The 12,586-nt window shown below is 39.6% G+C and overlaps 1 protein-coding gene across 3 annotated transcripts in view; it reads left to right on the top strand.

Moving 5' to 3' along the window:
• GPAT3 (glycerol-3-phosphate acyltransferase 3) overlaps positions 1–12,212 on the top strand; it is a 61,990-nt gene extending 49,778 nt beyond the window's left edge. For all 3 annotated transcript variants that reach the window (XM_053901422.1, XM_053901421.1, XM_053901420.1), the window contains 6 exons: positions 1,928–2,043; positions 3,248–3,303; positions 3,827–3,912; positions 5,432–5,560; positions 6,045–6,124; positions 10,927–12,212. In XM_053901422.1, coding sequence (XP_053757397.1) covers positions 1,928–2,043; positions 3,248–3,303; positions 3,827–3,912; positions 5,432–5,560; positions 6,045–6,124; positions 10,927–11,023 — 564 coding nt within the window. In that variant the 3' untranslated portion in view covers positions 11,024–12,212. The remainder of the gene's footprint in view (positions 1–1,927; positions 2,044–3,247; positions 3,304–3,826; positions 3,913–5,431; positions 5,561–6,044; positions 6,125–10,926) is intronic.
• The last annotated feature ends 374 nt before the right edge of the window (positions 12,213–12,586 follow it).

The following is a 12,586-nucleotide window of genomic DNA, read 5'->3' as shown; positions in this document are numbered from 1 at the left end:
TCATCTTGCTTCTAAAATCCCTGCAATGTTCAATAACACTTCAAGACATTAAAGTCTTTCTCCTTAGAGCTGTGCAAATCCCTTACCAGCCAATTAGTTCTGTCTTCCTTCAGGGAGTCATATACAATTAAACAAGCAAACAAAAAAATCAGACTTTTTAATGAAGATCAGATGAGAAAGACAAATATATATATAACACATTGCCTTTCTCTGTCAATAAGTTCAGATATACAACTCTTGTGCAAACCGCATTTTTTTAATTTATTTTAAAAAAAAGTTTGTTTAATGTTTATTTATTATTGAGAGACAGAGCATGAGCATAGGAGGGGCAGGCAGAGAGAGAGGGAGACAGAATCTGAAGCAGGCTCCAGGCTCCAGCTGTTACCACAGAGAGCCCCATGTAGGGCTCAAACTAAGAAACCAAGACATCATGGCCTGAGCCAAAGTCCAATGCTTAACCAACTGAGCCACGCAGGTGCCCCATGCAACCACATTTAATCTTTAAGTTGTGGAGCTTGTTCTAAATCCAAGGAAGCTTTAACTACTTCTAGGAAAAGACTTATGGGAATTGGTGGTTCTTAACCTTTTTTAGGTTAGGAATCAGTTAATAGTTATGTACTCTTTCTTGAGAAAAACAATGACATACATGTGCATCATACAAGCACAATTTTATGCATAATTTCAAGATGTTTATGGCTTCTTAGAAAGCCCATGCAAGGACCTTTATGTTAACAATCCTTGGTAGACCCCAGTACAGTTCTGGGTGTATGACAGTTCCTTGCGTTTATGTGGACAAGCATATTCACATGTATTGTATGTGACCTTCCCTGTAATGCAGTGGGATTAAGGCTGAGATTTTGTTATAGATGAGAAAGCAGAGGCTCAGGCATTTTAACCAACTTACTTAATTATGACTTTGTGTTTCTGGGACCATATTTGTTCTCTGTCCCTGTCAACAAAAAGTTGAATAAAACTCATTTGTGACTGAGGGCCTCAGAATTTTGTTGGCTTTTTTATTGTTGTAACTGCAGTTATAATATTAGCCAAAGTTTAGAAAAGCGTAGAGCCTGCTAACTTTCCATTGGGTTGAGTGATATGTTGTACAACTGAAACTAGGGTGCCATTGTGTGTCAACTATACTCAAATTTAAAAAAAATTAAATTAGACAAAAACAAAAACAAACCAAAACCAGAACCCCAACCAGTATCTCCTGGAAATCATGCCTTATCAGTCATAGAGATCAACCTTGCTCTTTTCCCAGCTGCATGATACTCTATTGCATATATGTACCATAGTTTATTCATCTGATTTCTTAAAGTTTGAATATTTAGGTAGTTTCCAGTATCTTGGAATTACAAATAATCTTACAATTAAGACCTCGTGTATATGTATTTTCATCTTGTTGGAGGTATATCTTCAGAGTAAATTCCCAGAAGTGGGATTACTGAGTTGAAGGGTAAATGTGTATGTAGTTTTGATAGATACTGCCAAGTTTTCTTCTGTGGGTGTTATAATCTCCCCCATCTCAGGCAATGTACGAGTGCCATTTTCCATAGTCTTGGCTCCGAGTGCATTGTTAAGCTTTTGAGTCCTTGTCAGTCTGATGATTGAAAAATGGTATTTCAGTGTAGTTTTAATTTGCATTTCCCTTATCTTGACTGAGTTGAAAGACCTTTACTTTTTAAAGCTAGATTATAACTAGTGTAGGAACACAGTTTAAATTCAAAGGTGCTACTAAAGAACACTTTTTGCTTATATCTGGCCATTCATATCTTTTGATTAGACTAAGAACTTCAGTCAGTAGAAGAAGGCCAATCTTTTCTCTTGGTGGGGAATACGAACTTACTGGTACTTTAAAAAAAAAAAAAAAGCTTTCTTTGCATATCTGTGCCTTTACATTTTTCTTTTTTTCTAATGGTACTTCTAGGTTGGCCAGGTTCACGGTGGATTGATGGGAATTATTCAGAGAGCCATGGTGAAGGCTTGTCCACATGTCTGGTTTGAACGATCAGAAATGAAAGATCGACACCTGGTCACTAAGCGGTAAGCAGAGACATTGCCCGGTGTTCTTTGGGGTAACATAAAATCTGATAAATCTTGGCCTTCCTGCAAAGACAGCAGAGCAGTACTAAGGATTAAACCTAAAATATATGGGGTTTTCTTTGTGGTTGACTTTTTTTTGCTGAATCACCTGTCTGAGCTACATTCTTAAAAATTTGAATTCTGTAGTCATAGTGGGTTATAGGATGAGATTAGAAGTCCCATACATTTTGTATTGCTGTGGTTTAGGTATACTCCAGTCCCTGAATTTTCAGAATTAAAACTTACTACCACGAAAGTTAAATAATTGGTAACTGTTTGCTGAGTAAATAGATGGCTGATTGTTTGCTGAATGTCTGTTATCATTTAAATCCATCAAGAGACTGGCAGAGCTAATGCTCTTTATTGGAACAGAAGAAATCTCTGGGGTTTGGGATTGAGAGGAGCTATCAGAAGCCTTTGTTGGGAAACAACAGCTTTTTGCCTGAGGCCTTTAAGTGAAGGCCGTCTGGTTATTGCTTCTAGAAACTTGAAGGTAGGGCATGCTTTTTTAAGAGTAAGATGAAAAGTACTTGTTGAAATCTGTTGAAGGTTAGTGAAACCATTCCCCAGTTTGAGATTATTTAGCATGGGACACGGGTAGCTGTAATTTCTCTCTCTCAGTCTTACCAGTTTCTGGTGAGCAGTTGGGAATATAAAGCTGGCTGCAGGGGAGACAGGATCTAAGCCTGGAAGAACTTCCATCGTTCTCAGCTTTCTGGCATCTCTATTACATATCACAGGAAAGCTGAGCCTGACTCTTTTAAGGAATTTCTTTATACTCAATGGCCATAAGCCTGACAGGTCCAGTGATCAGTATTCTCATTTTTCAGATGAGGAAATATAAGTACATGGAGAAGGGTACAAACTATATGACACGGGGGGCTCCAGAGCTCATGTCACATGACTGCCTAGCGTTCTATTTTAAGAGTAGGCAGAAGGCACTGAAAACTGCTCACTTTGAAATGAGAGAAATTAAAATAGTACAGATAGCATTATGCTTTTTAGAAAGGGACCAACTTGAGTTTTTCCCTTTACTTATGTCTTATTTTTCCCCCTCCTTATTGCTATACAATTATATTTGTGCTAGTGGAGTGTAAACACCAAAGTGGATTCCCACCTCTATTTTTATAAAGGTAGCATTCTGATCCTTTATTTTTCTTCACAGACTAAAAGAACACATTGCTGATAAGAAAAAACTACCCATATTAATCTTTCCTGAAGGTAAGAAGGGTAACTGCCTACCAAGCTATAGTTGATACCAACCAGCACCAAAAGTATGTGAGGCATCGGATTGTTCTAGAAGTTCACTCTTAGTCCAGATCTCTGCTGTCCTATAGGAATGGGATGGCCTTCTCTCAGCCAATAATTCCTTGCTTTCTTTTGACATTTGATGGAAGGCATGGTGCCTCTTTGATCTTAAAAGTTATTTCTGGGTAATGAACTTGTACAGGTAGTGTTCCTAATTTTTTCAAGTATTTTTTAAAGTATTAAAATTATCACCTGTTGTGCAAAAGTTTTATCTCCAGAGTATTTAATAACAAAGTAAAAGTTTGTCTTTAAACTTGCTTAGAACTGTTGAGTTACTTAATTAAGCAGGGACTGATTTGTGAAATAAGAGTAAACTCCAATTTTGCTAGGATTTGAATATTTTATTTTGTGTCAAAATAATTCCTTTTAAAAATTTGTTTAAAAGAGAAAAACTGCCTTTAAAAATAGTCACCATACCCTTTTCTCCCTTCTGCAGGGACTTGCATCAACAATACTTCAGTCATGATGTTTAAAAAGGGAAGCTTTGAAATTGGAGGAACCATACATCCAGTTGCAATTAAGGTAAAACAGATATACCCCCCCGCCCCGAGGCTCCCAAAAGGGGAGTGACTTGGTAACTTTATTTTGATATAACTTCAGTGTTAAAATCTGTAAGAATAACAAGTGCTTGTATACTCTTCCCCCGCCCCAGCTTTATTGGAATATAGTTGACATATAACATTGTGTAAATTTAAGGTGTACAATATACAGTGTTATTAACTATATTCACCATGCTGTGTATTAGGTCCCCAGGACTTGTTTATCTTAATAACTGTAAGTCTGTTGTCTTTGACCAATATCTCCCCAGTTCCTCCACTGTGCCGTCTCTCCTCCTCAGGCCCTGGTAACCACCTTTCTAATCTTTGTTTCTATCAGTCCAGCTTTTTTAGATTCCACATATAAATGAGGCTATACAGTACTTACCTTTCTCTGTCTGACTTATTTTACTCCTCATAATGCTTTCAGGGTCCATCTGTGTTGTCACAAATATCATCTGTATACACACACACACACACACACACACACACACACACACACACACACACCACATCTTTATTCATCTGTTGACATACACTTAGGTTGTTTCCATATCTTGGCTATTGTGAAAAATATGCTGCAGTGAACATAGGAGGGCGGATATCTCTTCAAGATCTTGTTTTCATTTTCATTGGATACATACCCAAAAGTGAGGTTGCTGGATCATATGGTAGTTCTAATTTTTGACTTTTTGAGGATGCTCTCATATGCTGTTTTCTATAGTGGCTGTACTGATTTACGTCCCCACCAGCAGTGCACCAACGATCTCTTTTCTCCACATCTGTTTTTCCTTTTTGCAAATCTGTTTTATATCCTGGGATTCTGTGTGAGATGTAATTGAAGAAAAGGATTGGTAATTTGCTGCTAACCCAGAATGTTTAGAAACCACAACTTTAGTTAAACTTTCTCAGTTTGTAAATTGAGTCTCAGAGATGTCGTGTAATTTGTCTCACGGTTATACCGTTACTTGGTGGAAATATTGTGCTGCCATTATGTTAGAGATATTTAGCCAACCAACATATTCTAAAGACCTGTTGTGTATAAGGTCTTCCTTAAGGCATTTGTATACTCTTTATTCAGATTCACCAACTGTTTACATTTTGCCCTGTTTGCTCAATCATTCTGTCTCTATTGGTACATATACAGACGGGTTCCAGGGGACTATGTACCAGGCATTGTATTACCTGAGGACACGGTAATAAGCAAAAGAGGTACTGTGCCTACTTTTGCTCAATTTCAGTGAAGTGGGAGACAGATACTGAAGACTCATGTGGATAACTCTCTTATTGCAGCACTCTGGGGCTCTGGTCAGAGGAGTTAGCTGGCTTGGTTTACTTTTTTGATCATTTCTATCAAGCAAAGTAGCTTCTTTTTCTCTTGGGGTTCAGTAGAGATGTTTGGCCTGTCGCCTCGGAAACACTAATGTGGATAAGCCATCACTTAGTTCATGACTGCAATGTTTTTTCTTTCTTTTACTTCTTTTTTTTTTTTTTTTTTTTCCCAGTATAACCCTCAGTTTGGGGATGCATTTTGGAACAGTAGTAAATACAACATGGTGAGCTACCTGCTTCGAATGATGACCAGCTGGGCCATCGTCTGTGACGTGTGGTACATGCCCCCCATGACCAGAGAGGTATCCATAGATAACAACTGGTCTTTGGTGCTTTATCCAGTCAGATCCAGGGGAGAACACTTTTCCCTGAAAACCTGGGTGCCTGCCTTCCTCACAGTAGCAAGAGCTGGGCTTCCTTTCTGCTTTCTCAGCAAACGAGTCATTTAAAACGAAATGTATTTTGGCTGTCTTCAAGTCAGGCTCTTTTATATTCAGAAACTCTTTTCCATAATGGTTTTTATACTTGCTGTTGGTTTAGCGAACCTACAAATATTATGGAATGTTACATATTGGTAAGGCTAATAATATAAGTACACGATAAAAATTAAACATTACAGCACTGCATTTTCTTGGCAGACCAAATGATATTTGCTATGATTGAGAACAGAACTGAGCTAAAAGGTGACTCTTACATTTTAAAACAAATCTAAATGATTGTGAGATATTTTAAGAATTGTTTGAAAACTCTATTCCCAGGATGTACTTGTAATTTTCTTTTCCCCAGGAAGGAGAAGATGCTGTCCAGTTTGCTAACAGGGTTAAGTCTGCTATTGCTGTGCAAGGAGGATTGACTGAGCTTCCCTGGTAAGAAATTTTTTAGATGTACTATCATTTCTTTTTCGTTAAAAAAATCACTTTTATTTTGCATTATTTATCTATTTATTTTTAGAAGTGTGTTTATTTTGAGAGAAAGAAATAGTGAGCGAGCGGGGGAGAGGGAGAGGGGAAGAAAGAATGTCATACACAGGCTCCACGCTCAATGCAGAACCTGACATGGGGCTTAATCTCATGACCTTGGGATCATAACCTGGGCTGAAATCAAGAGTTGGACACTCAACCACCCAGGCACCCCCCAAAAAATCGTCTTTAGTAATGTCATTTATTGTGCTAGCTAGCCAGAGGTTTAGCTGAAAGAGCGGTTTACTTAAATACCAATGGCTTAAATAAGGTAGAAGTTTATCCCTCTTGCTTAAACACAGGCTGCACAGGCTCGTATAACAGCTCATTCTGTATCCCATCCTCAGTGTGCTTCCACTTTCGGGTCCAGGCTGATGGCTTCAGGGCTACTCCATGTGTCCAGAAAATGGCCAGTAGGGAAGACTTAAAACAAGGACACCCCTCTCATTATTACCATTATAGGTTGGACCAGCCACTTCCATTTGTATCCATTGGCTAGAACTCAAGTAATATGACGGCAACCGCAAAGAAGGCTGGAGAATGCCGTCTTTGTTCTGGAAGGCCATGTGTCTAGCTGAAATTTAGCATTCTTTTACTGAAGAAGAACGTGAGAATAGATTTGGGGTTGGAGAACGGACCCTGGGAGCAAGGGGCAACTTATAGGCTTGTTCATATTTAATGCTAGCTATAACTAAATTAGAGAAAACTTAAAAACTTGAAAGGAAATAAGTGGAATATTTTAGTTATGGAAACTTTGGATTTAATTTTTTCTTTATTTGTTTGAGGAAGGTTGTAGGGGAGTGTAGTAGTCTGCTTGGGCTGCCATAACAAACTACCATACATGGGGTTGACTTAAAAAACAAATCTATTTCTCACAGTTCTGAAGGCTGAAAATCTGAGATTGGGGTGCCAGTAAGGTCGGTTTCTGGTGAGAGCTCTCTCTCCCTTTTGGCTGGCAAATGGCCGCCTTCTTGCCTTGTGTTCACACAATCTCGTCTTTGTATGAGTATGGGGAGAGAGAAGCGAGCAAGCTCACAGGTGTCTCTTTTTATACAGACATTAATCCTATCTTGAAGATTAGTGACCACTCTTCTGACCTCATCTAAACCTCATTACCTCCCAAAGGCCCCTTCTCTAAATACCATCATATTGGAGGTTAGGGCTTCAATATATGAATTGGGTGGCGGGGGGGGTGGGGGGGGGGTGGGGGGGTGGTCGGGAAGGCATAAACATTTAGTCTGTATCAGTGAGGGTTAACTATATACCTACATTATAGTGAGAGATTAAATTCTTACACACACAGACATTATGTTAGCAAGCTTGCATAAAGCAGTTCAAACTTTGGGGCACCTGGGTGGCTCGGTTGGTTAATCGTCCACTCTTGATTTTGTTTCACGTCATGATCTCATGGTTCATAAGTCTGGGCCCTGTGTTGGGCTCTGTGCTGATAGTGCAGAGCTTCCTTGGAATTCTTTCTCTTTATCCCTAACCCCTTCCCCTGCTCTGCCTCTCTCCCTCTCTGTCTCCCCCCCCCCCTCAAAATAAATAAAAAATAAACTTAAAAAAAACCAGTTCATACTTCAAATCCTGTAAGTTTAATAAAGTCCCTCTGTTTATCATTTTTGGTGTTTTGAAAACACTGCATGAAAAGTTCACTTAAGGCAATTATAGTTATGTTCTAGGAGCAGGATTTGACTGAGTCAGGTTGTCAGCCAGTTCAGCTAACTGCAGAGGGACCCGGGACTGCTCAGGAATTAGCCTCTGGAATAAGGGCTTGCTGGGTTCTTATACTCCTTTATGCAAAGGTGGGGAATGTCTCTAGAATATTTTATCCATTCATATACCTTGAGTACAACCAATTTCACCCAAGAAACCTGTTTCTGGCGTCTGTTATGCTAATTAGGAAGGCAATCATTTCTGTAGTGAAAACCCATTTCTAAAATTCATTATGTGAATTAACAAAGGTTGGGAAATTGATGGGAGACAGAGATAGCTGATGCCTTATAGTGACACCTTTGGAGGGTGGTCTTCTAAGTAAATGCCTGGCTGATCATCCCCAGAGTATGAGTTCTTGATTTAGGGCAACTTGACTGGTCCTAAGGCCAGGACTAGGGTCAAGACAGGTTAAAACTAACATTTGTATCACACTACCTAAGCTGAAATAGGTGAAACTAAATTACAGACATCATAATATCATGAAATGACAGGCTTACACATGTCCTAGTTTATCAATGCCCTAGTGAATCCAAGTTCACTCTGGATCTGGCTTCCTCTTTCCTCATTGTTTTCAGTTCTTTACTCTCCTTCCTCTCACCTGACATCAAAGCCCTCCTCCTGCCCTGAAGCCATATGAAAATCTAGGAGTTTGGGATCAGTAGCCTCAGACACCAAAGAAAGGAAGAAAGTCTTGAAAGACAACAGCCTAAGGAAGTCAGCCACAGGACAGATCCCAATCAGATTGGCTTAAAGAAAATCTGTCAGATTTTGAGAATTTTTCAATTTCCTTTTATTGGGCCATATGCAAGGCTCACTGCCTTTTCAGGTGTACCTGTCATTCACACACTGAGTATGAATTAACATGTCTACATGGCTTTTTTCCTAGATTAAATGAGAATTCGGTTGTATCATCTTAAACAGGTTTTTACATATGGTTGCTGCTATCCTTAGGAGCTCAGGTCTGCTGCCATTGCAGAGGGGAACTGGGTAAAACTTTAAAGTCTCTAGAGGGGGCAGGTCACAGTTGGGGTGCTCAGAGCTGTGTGTGATACCTGGGTGCTTGGGATAGTTGCATCAAAATAATGTCAGGATGCTCAAGGGCAAATGTTTTTAACTGTTTTGTCAGTTTTGGCTTGGACCTTAGGAAAGAAAGAAAGGCTTTTCTTCTGCCTCCCCCCCCCCCCCCCCCCCCCCCCTTAGTTCCTACTATTCAGAATTCACATCAGTGCTATGAATAGTTAGAGGCAGCTCTTCTGGATAAAAGAGGCTTTGGGGGACAATTCTGGGGAGCTAATAACAATTTATAACTTTGTTTCATGGAAATTTCCTACATCTGAGCCCCTGGAAGATGGGTGGACTTTAGTCTGTTTTTAAGTTGAGGACTCACTGGCAGGCTGAGTCTTGGTTTTGACTTCAGAGGCCAAAACATTGCAGTGGTTCAGGCGGGCGTCTGTTTGTAGGTCAAGTTCTGTCCTCATGGCAGAGTTTACAGGCTAACCTGTGATCCATTCATCATCATCAGAAGGCACTTGGTAAACATTTGTGTTTAACTGGGTTAAAATTAAACAGGTACCGTATAAGGTAAGCAAGTTCACCATCTATGCTCTTAGGAGTTAAAATCAAAAACATTAGATTAGGAGAGAGATCGTGGCCCCTTATAGTCCAGTTCTCCTGTCAGAGCTTACAGTTTGTTGTTCCTTTGTGTTGACCAAAGAAGGAAAGGCATGCAGAGTCCTTATAACCCAGGCAGCTCTGTGTTTTCACCACCGTGGAGAGAGTTCAAAGATTCACAGACTCTGAATTAAGGAATGCTACTTACATAGGCACTAACTACTGGTTAAATGCAATTTATGATTTTGTTGTTCGTTTTTATTCTGAGTCTGTTTTGTAATATGGGAGATCATTAATGCTTGAAATATGTAGTGCTTGGAATGAAAATACAACTTTTCATTGTATTTTCCTATGTCTTTCCCATATTTTCTATGTATTTTCCATATGTCTTCCTATGTAGACATAGGAAAGAAAGGAAGAAAGGCTTTGGTTTGAATAATGATTAACCCACTTATCTTTAAGGAATTTACCCGTACATACACAGTACCCTCACCATTATTTGAGTGTACCTTAAATTTTCCATATGGGTTTTCTAGTAAGACATAGGTTGATTGGATGAAAGAAAACAATACTTTGCTTTCCTTGCAGAAAAAGACAGGCAAACAATCCTAGTTTTAATATAAAGTCCAGGGGCGCCTTGGGTGGCTCAGTTGGTTAAGCATCTGACTTCTGCTCAGGTCCTGATCTCTCAGTTTGTGAGTTGGAGCCCTGCGTCTAGCTCTGTGCTGACAGCTCAGAGCCTGGAGTCTGCTTCAGATTCCCTGTCTCTGTCTCTGTCTCTCTCTGCTCCTCCCTGCTTGCAATCTGTCTCTCTAAAAAATAAATAAACATTTAGAAAATTTAAAAAAAACATGTAATGTCCAAATATTGAATATAGCAACCCTAACTTCTTAATTTTTTTTTTTCCAGTGGTCATTCATTTTTGAGAGAGAGACAGAGTGCAAGTGGGGGAGGGCAGAGAGAGAGGGAGATATAGAATCCGAAGCAGGCTCCAAGCTCTGAGCTGTCAGCACAGAGCCCAATGCAGGCCCGAACCCACGGACTGTGAGATCGTGACCTGAGCCTAAGTCAGACGCTTAAAAGACTGAGCCACCCAGACGCCCCTAGCAACCCTAACTTCTAAAAGGAAACTGAGTGGAGATATTATTCTATATTTTAATTAAGCATCAGAGAGATCGTTCCTTCCCCAGAGTAACACACATTTAGTTAGCGGTAGAACAGAGACTGAAATCTTGGTCTTTCTGCTTCCAAATCCCATGTGCTTTGCCCCATTGTTGACCAGCCACTTAAAGTGTCATGGCACCACACAGTGTGTGTTAACAGCAAATGCTTTTAAATCATTGCTGGGAATATCTTTTATTTATTTGCCTTTCTATTCCCAGGGATGGAGGGCTGAAGAGAGCAAAGGTGAAGGACACCTTTAAGGAAGAGCAGCAGAAGAATTACAGCAAGATGATTGTAGGCAATGGATCTCTTTGAATCAGACTGAATCCCACCCTGGTGATAAAATTTGGCTTACCAGAACTAGCCCCTAGAAATGGAATGTGTTGTTTTTGGTGGGGTGAGAGGGAGAGTGGAGTATTGTTTTGGTTTACTGTTTTTGTTTTTTAATGTTAATCTTTTCTATAGGATGAATTGTCTCTACCTCTTTACGCCAGAGGCAGAACCCATCTGGGGCCCTTTTTGGCTTTTGTTGTCATATCAATAGCCTCATGAATTATAAGGTAGTTTACTGACTTTAAACAGATTCTGTCTTGTGTAAAATGATGAAGTCATTGTTGATTGAATGAAATATTTGTACAGGAAAAAGTGCTTCTAAAACACTTTTGGAACTCACTGTGTTTGGAACTTGTTGATATGGCAATTCTCAAAAAAAAATCCCCCAGGCTCTTTTGATGATTTGTTTTCTCACTCCTTCTCACCACCCTGCCCCTCCGCCAATCACTTAAACAGTGGGAGTACACATCAGTTCAAGGTTACTGCCAGGGTTGTGTTCCACTGCAAGGTTGAAAAGAAAAATGAGGATCGTATTTAGGAGAAAGGACAGATTTGTGGCCACTTGATCTGAAAGTTGAAAGCAAATGTAAATATTTTTTTACTAGTGTGTTAGAAGAGAAGTATTACTTGGTGAGCTTTACCGAAGAAAGGTGAATGCAGGTTACTGTGTGTGTGCACTTGTATGTAGGCAAGTTTTGAATAAACAACTTTTTAGCTGGCCACTGGTGGTAAAGCTTTAAGGTTTCCTTGTGGTTACAGTAGAGATCTATACGTAGTGCCTCTCCCATTTACGGATTTGTTTGATTTTGTACCGAAGCATATTTTCAAACAGGAGGAGGCTTTAACAACAAAAAAATCACTTTGTCTTCAGGGGAGGTATGAATGAGCCAGGCGTGTGTGCTGCTCCTCACCCTCTACCCCTTTGAGGTTTATTTCAGGATGTTCCCAGTTTTTTAAACAGAAGAATGAGTGGTAAAATTACCTTTTGGAAACTGAGCCTTAAATTTTTTTAAGGGGAAGATAAGTGTTTCCCAATTTACTCAGTGTAAGCAATGTTTGATAGCAATATAACACCATGTTAAACTCTGGGAGTGTTCCATCTCTTCTGGTAACTGTGTACCAAATGTGAAACTGTCTTACAGTGAATATAAATAAATTATATATTTCTAAATGTGTGTTGCATTATTTTCCCTCACCTCTACCCTCTTCTGGTCTGAGGAAGGTTAAATTTTTTCTTATTATAAACAAGAATTGTTTGTTTTCCATATCAATTACATAGTTAGATTATATTGGACTGGAATATCTGAGAAATGAGACCATGAACAGCTAGTTTTGGTTTGTTTTTTCTTTTCTTTTCTTTTTGATATGCCCCGATTTGAGAGACCCCCCGAAAACAAACCACCAGAGTCCAGAGTCAAAGCCAAGCGGCAAGGGTCGTTTATTGCAGGTTTATTGCAGGTTTGAACCCGGTCCTCGGTTCGAGGTCACTCGTTGCCGGTGACGCTAAGAGGCACCGAGCAAGGATCTTACAGGTTCTTTTATAGA

Source organism: Panthera pardus, unplaced genomic scaffold (assembly GCF_024362965.1).
Source record: "Panthera pardus isolate Hobbes unplaced genomic scaffold, ASM2436296v1 HiC_scaffold_13, whole genome shotgun sequence".
Lineage (NCBI taxonomy): Eukaryota > Metazoa > Chordata > Mammalia > Carnivora > Felidae > Panthera > Panthera pardus.
This window is presented reverse-complemented; position numbering and strand designations above follow the sequence as displayed.